This window comes from Arachis stenosperma, chromosome 10, assembly GCF_014773155.1.
Source record: "Arachis stenosperma cultivar V10309 chromosome 10, arast.V10309.gnm1.PFL2, whole genome shotgun sequence".
In the NCBI taxonomy this organism is placed as follows: Eukaryota; Viridiplantae; Streptophyta; class Magnoliopsida; order Fabales; family Fabaceae; genus Arachis; species Arachis stenosperma.
In genome coordinates, this window is record NC_080386.1 from 20,999,071 (window position 1) to 21,025,093 (window position 26,023).

The 26,023-nt window shown below is 30.1% G+C and overlaps 1 protein-coding gene across 1 annotated transcript; it reads right to left on the minus strand.

Moving 5' to 3' along the window:
* Positions 1-11,872: 11,872 nt before the first annotated feature.
* Positions 11,873-15,104, minus strand: LOC130956854 (uncharacterized). Its single transcript, XM_057883812.1, has 2 exons — positions 14,230-15,104; positions 11,873-12,509 (listed from the first exon to the last, which is right to left on the minus strand). Exons 1-2 carry the CDS (start codon positions 15,102-15,104, stop codon positions 11,873-11,875), a joined length of 1,512 nt encoding a protein of 503 aa, XP_057739795.1.
* Between the last annotated feature and the right edge of the window lie 10,919 nt (positions 15,105-26,023).

The window sequence follows — 26,023 nt, forward strand, 5'->3', positions numbered from 1 at the left end:
ACACACAAGCTGAAAATTAGAAAGAAAGGGAGGAAGAACACTCTCTCAAGTTCTCTCCCTTGGTTGATCTTCAAACCACCATAACTTTTGATCTAGAGCTCCGATTGCCGCCCCGTTTGCGGCCACGCGTTCACCGCGGAGAGCTCTACAAAACCCATATAATCAATCTTGAGGTAAGCCACGTGTTGCTGTTCGACATCTCAGCCCTTATTTTCGAGTTTCATGGGTTAAATGTTGAGATTTTGGGTTCTTTGATGTTATAGGACCCAACTCTCTTGAAGGAGAAGGTTAATCTTGTCTCCTTGGACCTTGGGTGTGGTAAGATTCTCAACCCTAGTGTATTTTGTTGTTTTATGATGCTTGGGTTTTGAGATGTTGTGTATGGGTATGATGATTGTGGCTTAGGTTGTGTATATGTGAATATTGGAGTTTGATTGGTGACTTTGAAAAGCTTGGAAAAGGTTTGGTGGTGAAAAATCTGCTCTTGGAGGTGTTGAGGCCTTGTGAGCTTGAGGATAAGTGGTTTAGAAGTGCTCCGGTGGAGCTTGGGAAATTCGGCTAAGGTATGGTTTCGGTTTCCCGTATCTAATATGTAATGTGGTAGGAAATACTTAGGCTAGAGGCCCTAAGATAGGCATTGAATGGTTGATGTTGTTAAATGATTGAGATATATGATGTGGTCATATATGTGATGATGATTATTGATGCCTTGGTGGTATGATGTATGAGAAATATGCATGTTGTGATATATGCTTGATGATTGGTTATGGTTGAATTGAGGGTTGGACCATGTTGATGGTGAGTATGATGTTGATTGTGTACACTAATGATTTATTGGAATTGGTGTTGTTGAAAATTGGCATGAGGAATAGTATATGATATGTCAATATGTTTGAGTTTGAGCCACTTGGGTGAAGTGGGCTAAAATGATGAGATAGTGATTGTGTATACTGTGGTAATGTGTCAATGTGTGAGTTGAGGAGGCTTGATGTTGAATTTGATACATTTTGAATTGATTGATTTCAAAGAAAAGGGATGAAATTGGCATGTTTTGATTGACTTTAAAAGGAGTTGAAAATGGTTTGTTTTGAAAATGGCATATTGTGGTTTTGTATGAAAATATGGTTTTTGGGCATACTTTGACGGGACATAACTTGGACTACGGATCTCCGTTTTGTATCAAATCTGTTTAGAAATGAAATTGGATCCGGGATGTCCATGCCGTTCGAAGAACGGGTGAAAAACGATTTAAAATGAGGAAGTTATGTCCGTTGGAAGATTGGGGTCTAAATCTGTGAAATTCTGCAGCTTTTAACTTAGAAAATTTTTAGCAGAATGATCCCTTGCGCGTGGGCGCACCTGGCGCGTACGCGCCGATCTTCCGAAAAGTGCCATCCACGCGTACGCGTGATGTGCGCGGGCGCGCCGATTGTGCTGCGCCCAATGCCCAGCCATGTTCCCGAGAGTTATGCCAGAACTGTGCCGGTGTTGTGCCTGGGGCACGAGAACACCCGCGCGTACGCGTGGTTGACGCGTGCGCGTCGATGGGCAAGTTTGGAATCCACGCGTTAGCGTGCACGACGCTTGCGCGCCGATGAGTTTTTGAGGCCATCCACGCGTGCGCGTGGAGTGCGCGTACGCGTGGCCTTGTTTTCATCCCAAAGTTGATTTTTGAGTTTTAAAAGCCAAATCTCATACTTCTAAGCCTCCGATCTCACCATTCATGTCTTAAATCATCATAATATGCCTAGCTATTAGAAAGGGGCTAGTGACTGTGATAACTTGCGAGTGAAGCAAGGGAAAAATGTATGATCAATGAGGATCAAGATGACTATGTGAGATGCGGAGGATGGTGGTGGAAGTGTTTGTTATGCCATGGGCCGAAAGGCTATAATTGTTAATGAAATGGCTGGTTATGGATTTAACCATGAGCCGGAATAGCTGTGTATGCTATGAATATTGGCTGGTTCTGGATTGAACCGTGAGCCGGAATGGCTGGTATGGATGTTGATCCATGGATGAGAATTCATGCATGTTGATGCTGAATTATTGATAATTGTGAAATTGCACTTCCACTATCTGAGTACGAGTTTCCTTGGGTAGTAGCAGTGGCTAGCCACCACGTGCTCCAGGTTGAGACTCGAAGCTCTGTTAACCCTATGTTGTAAGTGTGGCCGGACACTGTGAAAGGCCCGGATGAGCTCGAACCCCCATAAATATTCACCAGTGAGGGTGAAGGATATGGATCATGTTTATGATCACGTTTATAACGAGTATAACTCGAGTTTGGGGATGCACGACAGAGGGACAGTCCAATGGTTAGCGACCAGGACTTGTCGGGTTGGCTCTATAACCGACAAGATGATATCATCGGCCACTAGGGACAGGCATTCATCATATGCATACTATGTGAATTGTTTGAGATTGCCTATATGACTGCATATTACTTGCTAATTGTCTAAATGTCTTAACTGCTACTATTTGTATATTCTTGGTTTGATATATCTGTGTTTGCTATAATATACTCCTGCTGGTGGTTGGGAGGTTTGAAGGAATTGGAAAGGGAAGTATTAGTTAGACTGAAGAATCTTTAGTCAGATGCCCTTACATGGTTTAGCTTGTTTATAAGCTTTGATATTATCTGGAGGGAGTTATAGGATTGCCTTTGGCTTTCCTCTATTATTATATATTATATATGTGGAAGCTGTTACCATGCTGGGGACCTCTGGTTCTCACCCATGCGGATTTTGTGGTTTTCAGATGCAGGACGTGAGGTGTCCCGCTGATGCATGCTGGAGACTTCTATATTGCGAAGATCCTTTGTTCTCGGGGCTATGTCTTGGTTTATATGTTTTGTTTAGATACTTTTATCTCCATTAAATAATACAAACTGTGATGACTCCTCTTATGGGAGATTTTGGAGAATAGGTTTTATGTATTTGTGTCCCTTTGGGTTTCCTTGGGGTTTTCCTTATTTTATCATATGTATATATTGCTATGCTCGGACCGGTTATCTTCGCAGCCGGATCTTGAGTCTTGATATTCCTGTTTTTGACACTCTTTTGTATATATACGATCTCGCGTTGGTTTATCCTTGTTCGTTACGTTATCGATCGGAGTGTTGCGCTTTTGAGTTGCGGTTTTTGTTTACCCCTTTTTCTACAAAGGCTCCTAGTTATAATCAATCATTCATACTACTATACGTACTAAATTTTTATTTTAGAGGTCGTAATACCTTGCCATCTCTGAATTATGACTTAAGCATAAGACTTTGTATGGTAGGGTGTTACACCATTTGCTATCCTAAGCAATGCGGGACTAATTCAACCAAATTCTAACAATCTCCACCTTGATTGAAATAGTCACACATCTTTAGCTTCCATAGTCAACACCGACAATTCTTTGCTGCCATTGTCTATACCGACAATCATAGTTCAGAGAACTATCATACTCCACCATGAAAGTATACTCACTTGGAATTAGAGCACTCCAAGCATTTCGCCTTGGTACAGATCGAAACCTTGCTGAAAATTCATGGTGCAACTTCCAAATTGGCTTTTCCTGGAAGTTCTTCAGCCATCGACATAACTCCGCCACACACCTTGCATCTCAACGCCAACCAATGCCCGTGTGCAATTGTGGACCCGATTGCCACAACTTATCCTTATCCATGGCAGTGCGGCAATACCATGAAGATACTTCTTGTCTTCTAGAGAACATCATCTTCTCTCATAGAGAGAGCAATATTGCAAGTATCAGATTGAGAGCCTTTTTCTGAAATCGCATTACCTAGACAATTTCTCTTTACATGCCCAGGCTTTTTACATTTCCAGCATGTTACACTCCTTCCACGATTTTCTTTTCCATAATTGTCACTTCTAGTTACAAGCGCCAAATCTGATGAAGTGCTACCCTCATTTTTCATTCTTCTTTCTTCAGTAATGAACTTACTGGCAACTTCTTCAAAATTCAGAGTTTCCTTCCCATACATTAAAACAAGTTTGATATACTCATAGGAAGAAGGGAGAGACAATATGAGCCTCAGTGCCTTATCTTCATCATCAATTTTCACTCCAATTGCCTCTAATTCAGAGACAATACCATTAGTAGCACTAAGATGGTCGGAAATTTTCACATTGTGATCCATGCGTAAATTATGGAACTGCTCCTTCAATAACAACCGATTTGAGATGCCATTTGCCTGATACAACCCTTCGAGTTTATCCCAAAGTTCTTTGGCTGTTTTCATTCCTTACACATTTGCAAGAACATTCTTAGCCAAACACAGGCGAATAGCACTTGCAGCTCTCAAATCTAGTTCCTCTCATTCTTCATCCTTCATACCAGAGATCTTCTCCTTCAACGCCTTGTGCAAACCTGATTGTATCAACACATCCTTGACTTGTATTTGCCACTAGACAAAATTGATTCTTCCATCAAATTTTTCTATTTAAAACTTCACAGCACTTGAATATCCTGACATTGTTGCAACCGTATACTAGAATAGTATAACTCAATTGTAGACCGTACACTAGGAAGGGTCTCCAGGAAAGAGAGGTGGATCACAATAGACACACTTAAATACCAGGTCTTTCCTTAGCCAGAACCTTTCCAAACTGCACTCTCATAGTGTCACACTGCCTTCCAGCAACAACAACAGCAACCAAAGATCAACCTCAAGCTACAGGACAAAATTCTTTTCTGATGTGGAATGTCAGACTAGGCTACAACCACAGAGCATACTAAGAATAAATCTCATCGAACCGAAGCTCTGATACCACTTGTTGGGAATAATACACCATTTTCCCTTGAGAAAATACCTTTTACAAAGAAATAAAATAGACACAATTACAACACAAGAATTTAACGTGGAAACTCCAATTACTGGAGAAAAAACCACAGCCGTTGCCAAATGACAACCAGAGAATATCACTATGTGAAAATTGTTACAACACATAGACTTCTTTCTCTCTAACACCGGCACCCCAATACACCCACACTCTCAAAACAAATATTTAACTACACCTCACAACACTCTCTAATCAAAAGGTATAGAGGAAAAGAAAAGTCAGATACAAGCTTTAAGTGTTTCTGACTGGTGCAAAAAATATGGAAAACTTAGCCTCATATTTATAGCCTAGGCCACCCACTCCATTTGCTATCCTAAGTAATTTGGGACTAATTCAACCAAATTCTAACACATGACCCCCTTAAAAGTTACTGAGCTGGTTTAGAAATAAATTTAGATATCTCAAAACACACCTCGTGTCTATTTAGGAACAAAAAGCTAATAAAGCCACGAAAAAATTATTTATCTTAGAAAGCCTTTAATTAATGACAAAATAATGTTCAATTAGCTTCTTATGGCATTTGTAAGTAAACTACAAAACTTCTAAAAATGACACGTCACCTTTTATGCATCTTTATATATATTTAAGGACAACACTTAAGACCATCTCTACTAGAAAACTCATTCCTGATTATGACTCACCTATTATAAAAAGTAACTCCATATCAGCTTTTGCATCGTAAACAATAAATAAGAAGTCAAAGCATCTCTCTCTTCTCTATTAGGAGGAACTAACTTTAGTCTCTGTTGTGATCCCACTTAATTAATTAATTAAAATACTTAAAATTAATGTAATTAATTTTTTTAATAATATAATTTAAATTTATAAATTTTAAAAAAATTCACATTTAAAAGATATTAATATTAAATAAATTCATATATAAAAATAATACACAATATAATTCGAAATTATATTAATTTGTAAAATTATTTAATATAAAAAAAATATAGTTAAATTCTATTATTTTGTAATGTTGTTAACACTTTAAATTTTATAAATAAAAATAAATAATTCACAAAAAAATTATTTTATAATGTATAAAAAATTAAATTTACTTTTTTATGTAAATAAATTTAATTAATTATAATTGAATATAATTATTTTAATTATGATTTAAATCATTAATATAAATTATTAATTAAATAATAATATAATTATTTATTATGATTAATTATAATTTAATTATTTTAATAATATTAACCATAATTCAATATAATTATTAAAATAATAATTAATTAAATAATTATATTAATCAATTAAATTATAATAGAATTGGACCGTCCTTTAGTTACAACTTTTGAAGGCCCCTGCATGTCATGTACAATAACATCATCTGTGCTTTATGTGAGCATGCTATTCTGAGATGCAGTAATAGTATTGGAATGCTTGCTGACACGGTAATCAGTCAGCTTGGACTTTGTGTCCCAGAGAGCCGATTGCAATATGGCTGCTTCAACATCACAAGTAACGAACTCCTAAGCAATATTATAGAACTCTGAATACAAACACCTAAACAAGTTATGACTTTCATCGGAACGAACCACATCATGGCTACTCCTAATATAGGTGTCCTTGCGCATTACGTTCTTACTCCATCGAGAAAGAACATAGCAGCTTGGTACTCTGTCAACTCTGTAGTATGACAACACAATAAGGGTGTGACAACACAGTATACTGGTGGATTCAAATATGTTGCACTTGTATCGAACCTCGTGAGTTAACGGGTCAAAATCTACTATGAAAGTACGGTACACATTCTTCTCCCAAACTATCTTCTGCTCATCCACTTTCACATAAATAGAATCACCCTAGTGTTCAATTGACCGAACAACGCAATCAGCTTTTTTCCTTAACTCCAGTTGAACATCCCTGAATATATTCCTGGTATATTCCCGCTGAAACTATCTCTCGATGGTAGTGCTTGATACACATGGGATGACTCCTTTCAAGTCCACAACATCATATTCCGGCTCCTTCTACTCCTTGTTTTCAAACATATTGTCGTATTCATGGACAAACTGAAACCACTCTTGCAATGTAGAAACCCCATAAAATGTGTGCATACTTTTACTCCTCTACGTACTCTTTATACTGGCCCAAAATTCACCCTTAAAGAATATTAGAATCCACTTTTGTCGATTGTCATAAAGGTCTACATAAAAATAGACCAGCAAAAGAGTTTCTCTTAGACAAAACAAGATAACCACATCCAAAGTACCCTATAATAAAATAAGATACGATAAAAAAAACCAAAAAATCCAGTTTTCTAATGAGAGAAACCATCTATTTCTTTTTTAAAAGAACATCCACTAACAGATAAAAAGAATCAATGACTACACTCCTAAAACAAAACAACATCCAAGATAAACTGAAAAACCTCCCATAAGTAACTAAATAAACCATATACAGCAAATAAACCTGAAGTAAGTTAACGGTAATGGACCTGATAACCATCTATTGTGACCTAGGTCGAATTCTTTGATGAATTCAGCCCAATCAACATTGAAAGAGTCCACAGAAAGAGAATTTCACATAATGTGGCTCATTTTAACATTCAATTCTTTGTACCTAGCATTACCCCAAGCTTTGCAGATGTCTTCTTCAGTATGTGCCAGATGCACTATTAGTGGATAGTATTTGGTAGGACCTTCTTAATAGAATTGGACATGACCTTGCACTAGTCAGTGATGATCCCCATTGGCGTAGTTCTCATGCATCTCACCCATTGCATGAACATCCACTCAAAATTAGGGATCTCCTCATTCTCCAGTAAAGCACAACCAAAAAGAGTAGACTTTCCATCGTGGTTGACACTGACAAAGGATGCAAATGGTAGTCTATGCCTGCGAAAATACCAACAACAATGATGAACGCAAAAACAAAATCAAAATATAAAGGCTTTTACAATTGACCCATAAGTATACATACATGTTTCTTCTATACGTGGTTTCAAACAACACCACATTTCTATAATATTCATATGAAGCCCTGCACCTTGCATCTACCTAGAGTACGCTCCTGAACTTGTTAGCATCATCAACATCTATCGCATAAAAGAAGTTTGGATTGATATCTTTCATTCGCACGAAATAATTTATCATCTCCCTAAAGTCCGCATTCCCATTAGCACAACGGAGTTTGCTCGTGATGTAATTTCTGACATCCTTTTCTGAAAAACTCAGGTTCGAAGACCCACCAACCTCATTAGCCAATGCAACGTACGTCTTGTTAGGTCTTATGACAGCCTCATCGTTATCCGTAATCATGTACTTATCATGCATGGTCAACTCCCTGTACTCATGATAGTGGACTTATTTCTTAGCAGAACAGGGGTGGGAATGCCTCAATTCTAATCTTGACACAATCTAACTTTTCTTCTCCCTATTTAACATGACATACATCCTTGCTTTGCTTCTCGTGGCTGTTATTTTATTTGCCGAGTTACTACCTTCACCCGAGACTTCCGATAACCTTCTCAGTTGTAGTGAATAGATTGATTAATGGGTATCTTTAATTTCTTCTTTGTCTTGTCGAAATTCGTATTCTCGACTTTAGTTACGAACCCAAATTTCTTTGCATAATTTGCATAAAATTTCTGTGCCAGAGACAATGAATTAAAACGCATTCCTATGCTTGGAATTTTCTCTTGACTGATCCCACTATGATCTAGCAACTGTAAAGCAATTGATAAAACCAAAGGTTCAATGGCACAACCAATTAAAACTAGCATAAACTCACTAATTATACAGTGGTAACAACAACAAAGAATAATTCAAACCTCATGTCTCAATTCCAACTCATCATTTTCCAGCACAATGACATCCGTAACTTCGTCGACCTTCAATCAAAGACACCCAAAAAAAACCTTTATCAACTTATGATTATTAATATATAATGAACTACTTCATTAAAAAATAAAAAATAGTGCAAACACAAATGGGGATCGAGCAAAATAGTTATTCGAGCATTTATACCAAGAGATATTCACTCATACCGAGATATGAACTAGCGTTAACTAAATTAAAACAAAAAACCGCACTCGTTGAAAAGAGTTTAACTCGCTTTAAAGGAAAAAAAGTTATTAATCAACAACGACAAAGAAACAATACAACTGTGTAATGAACAAAACAGGTAATATGTTCAAGAAAAGAAATATCTGTTCAATAATCTCTTAGATAACCACAATATTGTACCATATTTTTTTCAAATAAATTGATTAAAAAAACATCTAGTTAGCATATATAAGAAACATTCACATAACACATTGTCATACAATTCATTATAATGCAATACAAAATCCAAAAGAAAAAAAATTTACGAAACAACCACCCTCTCCAACGTACCTTTGACCCCTGTTGAATAACAACATCACTCACACTCAATTATTCATTGTCTTTCGTTGAATTATTTTCATGAACATCAATCAATGTGTTATTTAATCCTCCTTCCAAAATTGAAAACTCTACGGACGATGCTCTCTGCCAGAAGCCTTTCACCACAACAATAACTTCTTTGCGTAAAACAGCTCAGCGTGATAGTCTTTGCGGTGAAACGACGACGTGATCGAATCGTGAACAATACTTGCATCACGTTCACGAATAGCAACGCTAATGGCGACACACAGCAGAGAACTGAGGAACAACAACGCCGTGTTAAGTAAATGGAGAACATTGGCGTAGTGCCAAAATGCACTCAATGCGTGGAGGAAGATGGTGATGTAACGGGAACCATGATTTACGTTATTCATTGACAGTGTTATTACACAAATCCTAATTTTTCAAAACCAATAATTAATATAAATTATTCAATTTATAATTTAATAAAATAAATTAAAATTATAATAATTAATTGAGTTGTTCAAATTGGTTGATTAGAGACTTGGTTACTATATTTTTCCTTTTGTTTTTATATATTTTACTTTATTGATGCAAAAAATTCAAATATAAGTGAGACTGGTTGTATGACATAATAATAATAATAATAATAATAATAATTCTTGTAAGTCAAGAGCTCAAACAAACCCATGGATTCTTTCATGTTTTTGGTCAAGAAATCCATGGACTTGAAAATTGTTAGTTTGAAAGATGCATTGCAAGGCAACAGGGACACACTAACACGTACACTAATAATTGGGGTTAATGTTTAAATTTGTCCCTGAAAGATCACGCAATCTTCATTTTCATCTCCAAATGATTTTTTTAATCAAATCAGTCCCTGAAAGATAAACTGTTAGTCAAATTAGTCTTTCCGTCAATTGGATGATGACGTGTCATGTTAAGTGCCATGTGGTATAATGACGTGACACGCCACGTGGCAGGCCAGTAACATGTGGCACGCCACGTGATAGGTTAATAACACGTGTCACTTGACATATAAAAAAGTTTTCAATTAGTCAAAATAGTCTTTGAAAGTCCAGACGTAAGTCATTTTCATCCCTCAAATTTTAAAAATTAGTCAAACTAGTCCTTATATAATTTTTTTTTTCATAAAATTATCCCTCTCCTTTAATTCTTCTCAAAATCTCTCTTATTCTTTTCTATTCTAAAACCTTTTTGTTACATTACTACATTTTGCTGGAATATATATATATATATATATATATATATACTCAAAATTAAAATGTATGTATTTATTAATCTAAACAAAGTTATATGCTCAAAATCAAAATTTATGTATGTTAACCTAAACAAAGTTATACCACTATTTTTTTTCTACTACATCTTTTTTTTCCATTACGGTATTACTTATATATAGGAAGTAATGGTAGTGATACTTAGAGTCAAAATTCAAGAAGATTCACAAATTTTGCTTCAATTACAAACTTTATAAATATTAAAAATTTGTTGGTTAATTATTATTATTATTATTATTATTATTATAAATGAAGTGCTTCTTAAGCGTAATACGTGCAAAAATCATAATAAATTTTTGTGTGTTTTATATGTTTGAGATAGATTATATAATTTTTCTTTTAATTTCACAAATTGATGAGATAAAATGAAATAGGAAACATTATACCTATGCATAACATAGGCTACTCCACACTAGTACATTATATAAATAGATATGCTTCGTATTAAAATAAAATTCCTTTTGTTTTAAATGAAATATTTAAAAAATTATATTAGAATATTAAGATTCAAAAATGATTCCATGAACCAGTTTTTCAATTATTGAGTTTTACTATATAAATTAAATAATAATAAAAGTTATAATTTTAAAAAATTTAAAAAATTTAAAATTTAAAATAATTACTATATTATTTAGTAAAATTTAAAATATTAAATTTTAAATATATAATCAACAATAATTTGATAAACTCATTTAAATAAAAAAATTCACATAAAAAATTATAATTTGAAAATGTAAAATTTTAAAATACAAATGACAAAATAACTTTATAAAAATTTAATTATTTTTATTATTTTATATAAAGAGAATTTTGTTTATTAAGGTTTAAAAATAATATTAAAATTAGTAGTATAAAAAAATATTAAAAAAATTATATAAGGATTAGTTTGACTAATTTTTAAAATTTGAGGGATGAAAATGATTTACGTCTGAACTTTTAAGGACTATTTTGACTAATAGAAAACTTTTTTATATGTCAAGTGATGCCACGTGTCACTGACCTGTCACGTGGCGTGCCACGTGTTACTGACCTGCCACGTGGCGTGTCACGTCATCATGCCACGTGGCATTTAACGTGACACATCATCATCCAATTGACGAAATGACTAATTTGACTAACAGTTTATCTTTCAAGGACTAATTTGATTAAAAAAATCATTCGAAAACAAAAATAAAAATCGCGTGATGTTTTAGGGACGAATTTGAACATTAGCCCTTAATAATTGTGACGTTTGTCATTTATTGAAATAGAGGAATCATACTTTTACAACATTTTTCAAATAATGATAATAATACACTTGTTTCACTCTGTCCCCATCCAAACTAGTGAATCTAGTTAGTTTCTATATATCAATACAAATTAAATTGAAGAAATCATATATACGCTAAAGCTAAGCAACATGGAGATGGACTATTTCTCCAAACTCAAACCTCCTAGTTTCATTGTAGAAAGTTTTGTGCTTGTTAGGCCAATAAGTTAACCAAATCCAACCCCTTATCTCCCACTCCATAGTTTTCCCAATAGCATCTTTCTCCACTTTCCATAACACTTTATCTCCATATTCATCACCAGCAAAAATAACACCTCCTTGCCTAGTGAACGGTCTATAAGCTCTAGAGTACCGGTTCTTGAACCATGACTTAGGGTTAATCAGAGCCAATTTCGAAGGCTTGGACGAAAAAACCTCTTTACCATCCATGCTATCGTGAAGGAACCAATTTAAATTTGCGCTATAGCCGTAAATGGATTCCTCGAATTTCCATGGCTTTAAACTAACGGTCATGGATTCGCCGGCGGATACCTTGAGCCCCAAGGGATTTGGTGGGTCAAATGAGGCTTCTATGTTTTTTTCCGTACCAATTTCTCTTGTTGGATTATCTGAGGATTTTCCAACAGAGACACTTAATACTTGGGTTTGTAGAGTTGGTGTGAGTTGTAGAGAGATTCTTGAAGGGAAGTGTTTTTCAGTTGCACCCGCACCTCTTTCCCTTAGAAGGGAGTTCTTCACCAATTTCATAACATCACACCTATCCATAAAATAATAAATTATGTGTCTTGCATTTTTTTTTTGAAAATAAAATATTTGTATAATAAGTTAATAACATCTATTTCATTCAACTTGAACGTCAAATATTCAATTAATTAGTTAAAAATCTAAAAGAAAAAAAAAGGTAAATAATGAGTCTATAGTGACATATTCAAAAGAAAGGACTGATATTATATTTTGAATGAAAAAAATTCTCTACAATAATAGTTAACAAATTTTAAATTTAGACGAGGAGCTAGATAAGAATCTTAAAAGATAAGAAATAGATTGCAAAAACAACCCATCAATTCCAAAGAGAGGATTCTATATAGAAACTTATTGCTTCATAGAAACGGGAAGATCACATCAGGAACTAAGTCAAGTGTATAATATACGTAAAGTGTAAGACTATCTGAAATTAAAAAACAAAAAATACTACGTAAAACTTAAAATCAACTACTAAATAGTTGTCATATATTTGTATATATTTGTGTATCTTTATATTATATGTAGTATTATTTTATATATTTTTAATATATATTTTATATTTTAATATATATTATATATGATTATTGATTTGATATAGTTAATTTGTAATACTCATAACGGAGTTGATTTTGATATGATAATCATGATTAAAGCTCTCACCGCTCTCTCTCTCTACCCTACTATTTGGACTTTGGAGCGATATTCTCTAATTCGAGTCTAAAAAGCTTATACAATGATGATGGAGACTATAGATGTAATTTGCATATACGTGTAGTGAACATATATATATAACCACAAAAGTATTCAATTTAATTATTTATTATGTTATATAAAAAAGCATATAAACCCAAGTTTCTGATTTAAGTGCAAATATAATCCTATCCTTCCCCACCACAATAATATAACCACAATAATATAAAGTTTGATGTCGCCCATTTTTATAAAAAGTAATATTAGAAAGACACACAAAAAATTAAAATTTATCTTATTTAATATTTATTCATTATGTAACAATTAATAAATAGTAAATAAAATAAGTTCTAGTTAATTTTGATTAAATTTTTTAGTTACCAAATATTTCAGTTTATAAATGACAATACTAAGAGTTAATATTTTTAGTGAAAATATAAAAAGTTAGTTAGTGTTGATTTGAATATAAAGTAAATGTAAGAAAAAATATTAATCATTTAATAATTTTTATCATAAATATATCATATACGTTCATATTTTGATATAATTTATATCAAACATGTTTTTGTTTCATAAATTTATTAAATACAGTTAAGAAGAAAACAATTACTTATTCAAAGTTCCTTAATTAATATAAAAATTATTAAATTAAAAATATAATGTTGCTAACTAAAACAACTAACAATATTGTGTTTATTTAGATATTATTAAATTGATAAAAAAAATTTAATAAAAAAGATAATTTTTTATTTTTTAATGTGTTTAGTAATAAAAATAAAATATTAAAAAAAATTTGAGAACCTAAAATTTATAATCTTTTTTAAAAAGATAATTTTAAAAAAATATATTTTTACATAATAAATAAATTAAATTTTTTTATATTATTATACTCAAATATAATTAATAAATATAAAATTTTTTTGTATAAAATAACTAAATATAAAATTATTTTTATTTTTTTTAAAATCTAAAAAATAACTAAAACAAATATTTTTTTAAAAATTCATCGAAACAAATCCTATTACATCATAAATATTGAATACCTTATGTTATCAATGTTGGCGACAATTTCAACCCACTTGTCCTTGATGGAGACACTGTAATTGAACTGAATAACACCTTGAAGCTGGTGATACTTGAGAGAGAATTGAAGCTTCTCATTCGGCAAATGACTCTTTGATGAACTCTCAATATCCATAACTATAACAGGACAATACAGTTGCACCTTCCATAACCCATACGTCGAAAACCAATGCGAGAACAAAGAACACGGCATCCTCATAATCTTTTCTTTAACCGTTTCTTGCATCTCCCCAATCCAATTTGTGACCCCAAGGTTCACGGACCGCATCCATTGTTCTTCCAAGTTTGATCCCAGCAGTTTCATGAGCAAATTCGAGGCCTCGCTTTGTTGATTGCTTGTCAAGTAACCCTTCAGAGTCTGGATCGATCCGGAGCGAAGATTCGCCGGCGCTTCGTAGATGGAGACGAGGAAGGAGAGAGTGAAGAAGGATACGTTGAATATTTCGGAGAAGTTTGGGATGTAATCGAGTTTGGGGAACCTGATGAAAGGGCTGTTCTTGTTGGATCCGTAGTGGAGAATTGCCTGAATGAAATTGATGAAGAGATCTGAAATTGTTTCTTGATCCAGTAATAATAAGTTATTGTTGTTAGGTTTCATTGGTTTTGAGTTCCAAAGAGGGACGTGGATGTTGTTGAAATCTGCAATGATAGCAAAAGAGAGTGAGGATTGGTTATGATGATTATAGTTTTTGGGTATTGTAAGCTTAAGATATGGTTCTTGGAATGAAGAAGAAGATATGGTTATGGACATGGAATCTGTTTCCCATTCAGATATTGGTTTAAGGTTCTGAATCCAAGAAAACACATCAGGGAAGTTGTTATTATCACAAGCCATTGAAAGAAATAATGATATTGTTGGTTTAATCAATTATTATGTGGGGTTCACATGCATATTTGTAGATCATAATAATTTCATAATGGTTTGTATGGAGAGAAAGGATTATTAGTACTACTCTGCCAAGGGGAATTAATAAGAAGAGAAGTTGAAAAAAATTGCTTAGCTTGTGAATATGATTAGAATGAATGCTATGAGTTCTGGTGCTAGGTGTGGAAGAATTGAAGGAAGAAGGCTAATTCTGCAAGAAAGTGATATCATATATACCAAATATATTCACATGCAGAATGCCCAAAATGTCTTATGTTCTTCGATCACGAAGTTTAATTTAAGAGAAAGTATCAGAAGCCAATAAAATATATTTATACAATGTGCATAATAAAGGTTTATGGAGTATTAAAGATATAACTATTAATGTTATCTTTTTTCAATAGTTGAAATTTTTGGAATGAGTGGTATCATGACATGGTATTAAAGCGAATTTCAAAATCAGGATGTTCATTTTATAACTCAATAATCCATTGTACACATTGTACAAATAATCTATTGTCTCCCTAGCGAGATTCTTTATTTAATTACTACCGTCACATTTGATGAGTACTTGACCATGTGAATATAATCAATATACATGACAAAAAAAAAATCTATTTATACATTAAAAATCAGCCACTAAAACAGTTATAACATATTTGAATTTTGTATTTTAATTATATTTTATATTGTTGATTAATTTTTACGTAAAACTAGCATAGTTGATATAGAGATATATAGGATACCTAAATAATAAAAAAGATAGATATTTTAATAAAAATTTTATAATTATCTTTATATAAAAAATATATTTTTTACCGTTGAATGGTGAATTAATGTTATAAAATAGTTATTTTTATCTAAAAATATTACTATTCTTTTTAAATTATTATATTTTTAAGTATGACTAAACAAATATCATTATTGTTAAATATTTTTGATATTTTTATTGAATAGGTGCTATGAAAAAAATAATTATAATATGAGCAATCAAATGGCGGTGAGTAATTATAATAAAACAAAAATTCATATACAGTAGTTATTTTTATGTAATATTATTAGTTAAAAATTATTAAATAATTTAACATATTTGATAAAATATTATCTAATAATTTTCCATTAGCAACTTCAATTTTACGTGTTTTCACTTTTAATAAACAAAACTCTTCTACGAATTAGTTGCCTAATACATATTTTTGCCTCTAATAAGTAAATGAGCACTACTGCTACATTTATTCTTGTTACTTATTTCTTCTCAGATAAAAAGTTATGTAATAACGAATTCGCATGTTTGTGGAGTAGGTTTTGGGTTTTTGTTAACGTACATTATCTTTTAATTTAATAGATATAGAAATATTTTATAATAAAAAAATTATATAAAAATAATCAAAATTTATTTTATTTAATATTTATTAATTATTACTAAATTAATAAATATTAAATAAAATAAATTTAAATAGTTTCTTTTATATCTTTCTAATTTTATTGTAAAAGATAGTATATTTATTTAACGTTGGGTTCATCTAAACTTTTATGTATAAAATAGATGTATATATTTATTAATCCAATAAAATTCTAGGTCTAAGTAATTTAACCAACTAAAATTAATCAAGTTTTTTATATTTACGCATTAGTTTTTTTTTCTTCTTTTTCACTTTTTAAATTCAGACACGCACGTTCTTTTTTATCCGTGATACTACGTATTCTTCTTCTTCTTCTTTTTTATTATTTTTCAATTTTGTTAGTGTCTTCACCAATAGCATCTCTTCTTCATCTCCTCCTCCTCCTCCTCCTCCTCCTCCTCCTCCTCCTCCTTTTTTTATTAGAATTTCTTCTCCTCCTTTCTTTTCGTCATTCTTCTCCATCATCTTCATCATGACCATCATCGTTATCGTCATTGTCTTCTTCTAATACGTATCGTCGTTATTGTTATCATCAAATTTTTGTCATATTGATAACATTGTTTGATTCAAAAATTGATTTAGATGTGTTTTTGTTCAAATTGACTTGGTCTGTGCTTGTTTTGAAACGAGCTTGTTTATGTATCACTATCATTAAGTAATTTCGGTTCATTCAGAATTTAATTTTCAGTTTGTTCTGGATGTAATTTCGGTTTATTTCTGAGTGAATTTCTAATCATTCAATTTTATTTGTGTGCTTGTTTTTGAACGCAATCATTAAGTAATTTCGGTTCATTCTGGATTTAAATAAGGTGCACTTGGTCTGTGCTTAATTTTGAAACAAGTTTGTTTGTGTATCGTCATCATTAAATAATTTCAATTGATTCAAAATTTAATTTTCAGTTCATTCTTAATGTAATTTTGATTTATTTCTGAGTGAATTAAGGTGGATTTAGTCTTATTATTCTGCACAATTCAAAATTCTTCCTCCTCACATTCTCTCTTGAAAGGAATAAAACCAAGAAAAAGAGAAGAAAAATTAAACAAAAAAAAAGAAACAAGAATAAAAACTCCTCAAAAATCCTCATCATATGTTTCTTCTTCTTGTCTTATTCATCTTCTCCTTCTTCTTTTTTCTTCTCATAATTCTTCTTATTTTACCCTCTTAACAACAATAAAAATATGAAAAAATCAAACAAAGAACAAGAAATGCATAATGTTGTAAAATCACTTGATAGATTTGGATGTATTTTTGTTCATGATTCAATTTTGTTTGTGTGCTTGTTTTCAAACACAATCATTAAGTAATTTCGGTTCATTCTGGATTTAAATAAGGTGCACTTGGTCTGTGCTTGTTTTGAAACGAGTTTGTTTGTGTATCGTCATCATTAAGTAATTTCGGTTAATTCAAAATTTAATTTTTAGTTCATTCTAGGTATAATTTTGGTTCATTTCTGAGTGAATTTTTAATCATTTAATTTTGTTTATGTGCTTGTTTTCAAACACAATCATTGAGTAATTTCAATTCATTCTGAATTTAAATAAGGTGCACTTGGTATGTCTTTGTTTTGAAACGAGTTTGTTTGTGTATCGTCATCATTAAACAATTTCGGTTCATTCGAAATTTAATTTTTGGTTCATTTTGGATGTAATTTACTTCGATTCATTTCTGAGGGAATTAAGGTGCATTTAATTTGTCTCGTTGTTCTATACAATTCAAAATTCTTCCTATTCGTCTTTTACTGCGAAATCACCAAGGAGAGGAGGAGGAAAGAAAAAAATGGCAACAACAATATCAGCAACAAAAGAATGACGATGAAGAAAAATCACGCAAAGAAGAAGAAACGCGAAGAAAAAGAAGAAGAAGAAGGAGAAGGAGAAGGAGAAGGAGGAGAAAAAGGAGGAGGAGGAGAAACGCAAAGAAGAAGATGACGACGACGACGACGACGATAACGTAAAGCCCGCGCATATAATCACGTTCTTTTAATGAGAGTGATTTTTGTTGATGTTGAGTTTATTTGGTTAAATTTGGATGGCAATAATAATGCTTGAATGTGTAGCATATCTATTATTGTAATGTTAGAAAACAATGAGTTTCGCTATTTTGTACTTTAATAGCATTAGTTAAGCATATTATAGAAGAAAATGTTTTAATGTTTTTGATATATTTAATGCATTAAAAACATAAAAAATTATTTTTGTAATAAATAATATTAAAATATTTTTTATAGTATATTTAACCAATATCCTTAAAACACATAATAGCAAAACTAAAAAAAATAATTAAATTTTATTTTATTTAGTATTTATTAATTATTATAATCATTAATAAATTTTAAACAAAATAAGTAAGGACTATTTTTAGTTAATTTTTTTTATTATTAAATATTTTTATTATTAATGTAGTGTAAATACTACATTGTAACAATGATAAAATCAATCTCTTAATTAATTTAAAAATGGAGAATTACTTCTTTATATCAAATGAATTCCTTAATTGAATATTTAAATTTATTCGAGTAAAAATTAATTTAAATTAGTCGAATAATTAATTTATTTATATATTTTAATAAATATTATAATTTAAATTTTATTCTATGCCCGTAATAATTTATTGATTAACGAAATTAAAAGAAATTGTATTTGTATGAGTAGAGAGACAACGGTTCGCTTATTATGCATTTGAATAAAAATGCTTTAATTTTCTTAATAATTAATGTAATATCACCTTTGAGATAAGACCAAAAAAAAAAAAAAAAAAATCTTAGCGTCACCTCACTATTATTTAATTTTGATGTTATCTACCTATACTTTTTCTTTTTGCAATTAATAACATGGCATGGCACACATATCTACTTATTGTTTTTGAAAGGATAATGTTCGATTTATATTTTGGTACAGGTAATATGTGTGAAAACACAGGCAGATTTTCGTGTTGAGATGAATGTTTGTTATTGCTAGCAGCTACTAGCTACCGCATGCTAATTCGTACGTTACTTAACAATTAATGTGCCACCATTTTTTACCATTTTTATTTCACATGTTAATCCATTAACAAATTGGCAACAAAGAGTGACGGCCCTCCTAAAACGATTGGCAATGATAGTGTGATATAGCTAACAAATTGAGTAAAATTCCTTCAAATAGCTAATTTTGAAAAGGAAAAATAACAACTCAGATGGATGGATTGTATATATAATTAAATTATAAAAAATAATCGTACGAAGTAAGACTAAGAAATTGTTAAAACTTATTTCTTATAAATATTAATATTAGATATGCTATCAATAACTACCTACATAGAAGCTAAAAATCAATAAAAAAATATTTGTGTAGTAATACATATTGAAATCCGAAATAATTACATATTTATATTTATAGTTAAATTTTGTAATAGTCCATTTTTATAAATAATATAATAATTAGATTTATATTTAAAATTAAAATATTGATAAAAATATAAAAATACAGTAATAATTAATCTTTTATTTTTATGAAAAATTTGATTATTTTATTAAAAAAAGTAATTATTTTGATAATTGATCATTTATTAAAAAATTGTATGACACAATACGCATAAATATATATAAGGAACAAGTTTGGTAACAAAATTTTCAGTCATAATTAGCCAAAATTTTCTATAATTTACTTTACATATATAACTTAAAAAAAAAACAAATAGGTTTTTATGCATTTAAGTCTCTAACCTTTTTAAAATATAGACAAATTGATCTCGATGTTCACTTGGGTCTGTCAGACTCAACAGAAAAATCAAACATAACTTTCGTTGTACTGGTATAATTGATACAGATGCACACGTGAGAGAGTTTTTAAAATTGGAAAAATTAGATTTAGGGATCAATAATATGTCCAGATTTTAAAGAGGTCAATGATTTAAATGTATTTTTAAATTTGCAGGGACTTAAATATCTGCAGACTAAAAAGTTAGGGACCGATTTATCATTTTCTCTATAACTTAATAACAAATTAAATTTTTTTTATCTTACTCTCCTTTCAATCCAACCACTTATCATATTCTTATCAGCTTCATTTATTAATGAGATTAATTATAATATCATATCCCTAATTATTAGACTTTATTGTAATCACTACTTAATATTTTTTTTATAATTTGAATTTTTTATTTAAGAATATAATAAAGACTAATAATAATAAATAACGGTAATAATATGCATTAAATGACTTTAATTATAATTCATTTTTTATCATTCAATTGAGTTAGCAAACATGAAGGCATTGTGTAATAGGTTTTTCATTGTTAGAAGAATCTTGAAGGTCTCGTACTTTCTCAGAGTCCAAAAATCACAATTCTAGTTCAATTATAAGCACAATTAGGATATGCTAAAAAAATTTACAAGAAGTCGCCTTTATTATCATTACAAATAGTATGATATTTGAATTCGATCTTAACACGGTATCTATGTCAAAGAGAGTTGAAGAATAATTTGAACAACATACAGACTCACCCAATAATATTGTTGTAAGTCAACCAATTTTCGAAAATATGAAAACCCACACTAACTTTGATGAGGTATGGTAATATACTGATTTAATTTATTTTTTTTCTTGTGTTTTATGTGCATTTATAATTATAGTGTACTAACTAAGTTCATACACATAACATTCATAAGTCCATATAACATCTATAATTACATACAATTAACATCTAAAAATTAAATTCATATTTATTAGATATTACATCTATACACATATTACTTTTTAGTTATTGCGTAAGTAACTATCAAGTTAACACAAATGTTTTAAATTTTATCATAATTAAATTTGAAAAAATGTCAAATTTTTAAATTAATTTATTCAATTGATAAATTTACTCATAACATCCATATATTCATACACATAACATCCATAGTTTTATATTAATAACATCCATAATTTTATACTCATAATATTCATAATTTCATACATATAATATATATAATTAATAAATTTTTATAATTAATATTACCAAATTTTGAACTATGTGTCTTATTATATTCTTCAAATTATCTCATATGTGCACTAATAAGTTATGATTTTAATTATTTTAATTTTTTTTAATATTCATATGTTTGCTTATTTATTGATTTTAATATGACGAGTTACTAATTATTTTTAAAAATTTATTTTTTAATTTTTGTTTATATTTTATTTTTTTGTATTTTATTTTCTAATAGTCTATATGTAAAATATGAGTTGTATAGTAAAAGTTATTAATTTTTTTTAATTTAATCTTCATAATTTTTGCAGAAAAATTATATTTTAATGAGTAATAATGTGATTAAAAAAAATTATGAATTTGATTTGAAAAAAACTGAAATTCATTTTAAAAAAAATATTAATGACTCCAAACACTTAAAAAAATAGATAATAAAAGGAATAAATAATCAAAAAATATATATCACTTATTTATAAAAAAATAAAAATTTTTAAATAGCATTTCTATATTATAATTATTATTTGGTTCACCGTATATATTTCCTTTATACTGATACTGTTGGAGATACTAATATTGTCAACAAACCAGTTACACATTAACTAATTCTTTACATGAAGAGACTTCTATACTTACGAAAATTAGAATTTGCTGTACAATAGATTATTGTAGTTGATTCCAACTGACAGTCAAAACCAACAATTCTACATCCTTGTAGTGGTAACTGGTAAGTGTATTTAACCAATCAAACTAAACTTGCTTATATTATCCGAATCATATATCATATCATAAAATATAGATATATACAAGACCAATTTTTACGCACGTCACTACCAAATTCTTAATTGATATATAGCGTGTTTATAAAACCAATAGATCTCAACAAAGAAACGTTTATCAATATTAATCAAGTCTTTCATTTTGTTTGTAAGGGCAATTATTTTGGAGTGTTGATAAGAAAAATGCACATATATAATAAGAGAAAGTTTAGGGGCAGCAGAAATTGTGATATATAGCCATTAATTAGTCATCAAAAGTAAAATAAGTAATCATGTACTATTGGATATAATCTTTCACCGTTAAACACACTTATGATAACTAATTGATAGTTATATATCACAATTTCTACTGTCCCTAGCACTCCTCATATAATAATGAAAATTACAGGAGAATATTAAGGAACTACCATTTTTTAGTAGAAGAAAAATAGAAAATTGGTTAGGAATAATTTAAATACAAAAAGTATTTTGCCATCTAATATTTTTCTTAGAAATAATCAAGTTTTAATAATTTATTCAAAAAAGGATATATAGAATAAGTGCATTCAACTAAAAAGAGCCGAGAAAAATGACAAAAGTTCAAAACATATCCTAAAGAACGTTCATTCGAATGTTCTTCTCTGCCATTACGAGAATTTGTCAGACAAACAAATTAAATCAATGCGTAAAACATGCTCTAAGTTTAGATGAGTAAATGTTTTATTTAAAAGAAAAAAGAATAGGTGCATTCAATTCGGATAACGTGCAAGATTTTCCAAGCACGTGTATGTATAGCAAATAGCAATATCTATGGGTGAGAAAGTTATACTCAGATCGATAACAAGCTAAGGAATATATATGAAGTGGTGTTGCCGGATCTAATAATTAGGGTTACACTTGCATACGAGAGAACGAAATATAATTATTAGAATTTTGTATTGTTAGTGTTATTTTCTTTATTTATTTAATCTTTTATTCTTTTTACTAATAGTAATATAAGATCAGTTTATCACAGTAAATTATAATATCTATGTGTGAATCTTTGTTAGTTATAGAATTGTTAACAGAGTTAATAATAAAATAATATTATAATAATTTTAAAATATTAATAATTTAAATAAAATATTTAAAATATTAAAAATAATTTTAAAATTTAGCCAAAATATTCAGAATAAAAACAATACTTTACCCATTTAATTAATTACAAATTAACCAGAAGAACTCCTAAGTAGTCATGTCTATGTAGCATGTTGACGTATATTCTTGCATTGTGTATCTTTGCACATTGTTGACTAATGACTACTACTAATGATGTTAATATATTCTGCTATTATAATATTATAAGCTGCCAAATCAATTCACCAAGTACGTACGTATTCCATAAACTCAATATGATCATATGTGAATATGTTCTTAACTCCGTAACATATATATAAAAGCCTTTTGAATTTTTATAGGAAAAAGCCAAAAAGGTACGATGGTTGTTTACTCAATTAACTACTTAATAATTAGTTACGGTGCAAAGTTTATATGACCTAATAATAAGCTCTTGGGTAGTTTGGTACAGCTGAAAATTAAGTTGGCGTGTGTAGCAGGCAGTCCCTGTTGTATGTATGGACAAAATGGTTAGAAATAAGTTAACATAACAGTCAAAACACACAAGAATGTTTGAAAGCTTTTCTTTATGATCACTGACTGTGAAAAACATTAAATATTCTTCTGAATAATTAATTAATCACGATTAGAAGTGCTTTTGAGTTTATATAATAATAATTTAACTTGTTATAAAATATTTAATTTAAAACTTTCATATATTTCATGTATTAATGTAATAAATTTTATTTATTTTTAATATTTTAACTTGTTTTAAAAATGCTTTATTTAATTTTTATATATTTCATGATTATTAATGTAATATTTTTATTTATTTTGATTTTGATATTTTATCATTAATCATAAAATATAAATAATTAAATATTTTTGTAATTACGTATTACAATAACAAATATATATTTTATATTATTATTATAATCTTAATCAATAAAATAATTATCACTAACAGCTATATATAAGTATAATTATATTGATGGATTTTTGTCAAATGCACTAATAAGTATATGTTATTTTAATCTTACAAGGAAGAAATTTTACATCTTATAAATAGAAGAGATGTGAAAGTTAATTTTTCGAAAAAAAAATGTGTAAAGGAGGATAGAGAGCAACAAGATTGGCTCAAGTCTTAGAGTACAAGGTGTCCAGGATGAAATTTAGATATTCTTGGTGGGAAATTATTTAATTTTTTAATTTATTTATGAATAATACATATATTAATTATTATTATAAAAAAATGTTAAGTATTGTTAGATTCATTGACAGCTTTATCAAATAAATCTGTCGGTAATTAGTTTATTATTGGATTGAATTTGATGGTATAAATGGTGCCAAAAAAATTTTATTGGCGGATTATTTCGTTTGACACTAATTACCGGCAGATTTTGCATCGGATTTTGCAATTAATACGACGAAAATAAGCGGTTGGTTACCGTCGAAATTTTTTTACGGTAACTTTAACGCTATATTATGTTGTGGCACTCAATTACTGTCGAATTATTCCACCGGAATGCTTTTTTTTTGTACAATTAGTGCACAATTAGTAGTTCGATTAAAATTTTTGTTTACAAAATTAGGGCACAAATTCAAAATTACTAGAAATCAACTAATGATTTTATTAAATATCAAGGGTTTGAATATAATAAAAAGTCAAAGAAGTAAAATATAATGAAATAGACATAAAATAAATTAAATTCTCTAAACCCTACGAATCCCGATAATCGTCGTCGTCGTCGTCTTTCCCTTATTGAGGTGGCGGACTAGGTGCTGATGTCAGTGCCCCACCAATAGCATCGCCCTGGTACCAGAAGCGCCGTTGCCTCCAGTGAGCATCTGCTTGTTGTCCACCTCTATCTGGTCTTGCAAATGCTTTAGCCTCTCTAGATTAAATGCAAATAGTTAACTCGTATTCCCCAAAATAAATTTCTTTATCAAACCTAAAAATTTCTTAAGTCTTACACAATTTTAAATCCCTTTAAATTACGTTCCTAAAAATTTCTCAACCATACTAACCATTCCTTAAACACATAAATCAATTCTCAATTACCTCAATACATTCACGACCAACAGCACAAGTAAGAAACTCAAATCAATACATAAATAGGTCGCAATGAGACAAACAACACAATTACAATAAAATAAAATAAGCAAACACAATTAAATGCAAATGTGTAAACAATATGATGCATGCCTATTCCTAGTGCAGACCATGAGCTCATACGTCGGTTGTCTATCCGCATCCGACATTACCCGAGGTTACGCTCGGATATGGTTTCTCAACTCATTCAGTAATGCAACTCAAAGGTATGCGCCTAGAAGAGAAACAACTTTTCCGATAAGCGTCCCTACCCCACACGTTCCTCCTTCTCACCAGATAATTTGCTCTGGTTCTGTCAGAGCAAACCTCACCCTTTCTCACCAGATAGTCTGCTCTGGGTTCATCGGAGCTACCAATAATTTATGCTGTTGAGTTTAGAAAGCTAATATGATGATCAAACATTATTAAAATATTACAAATTGTTTGTTTGATGTATTTGATTTAGTGTGTAGGAAAGAAAATTAAGTTTCATATTGGCCCAATTTAACAAGCCCATCTTGATCACTAAACAAGTTTAGCCTTATACCAATTTGTTTCAAATCTAGTGGCTGAACTTTGAAAAAGAAAGA

Coding starts and splice junctions, on each gene's coding strand:
- LOC130956854 (XM_057883812.1), bottom strand. CDS start 15,104: ATGGCTTGTGATAATAACAACTTCCCTGATGTGTTTTCTTGGATTCAG. Junction 12,510..14,229: donor GCCAACATTGATAACATAAG/GTATTCAATATT, acceptor TTTTATGGATAG/GTGTGATGTTATGAAATTGG.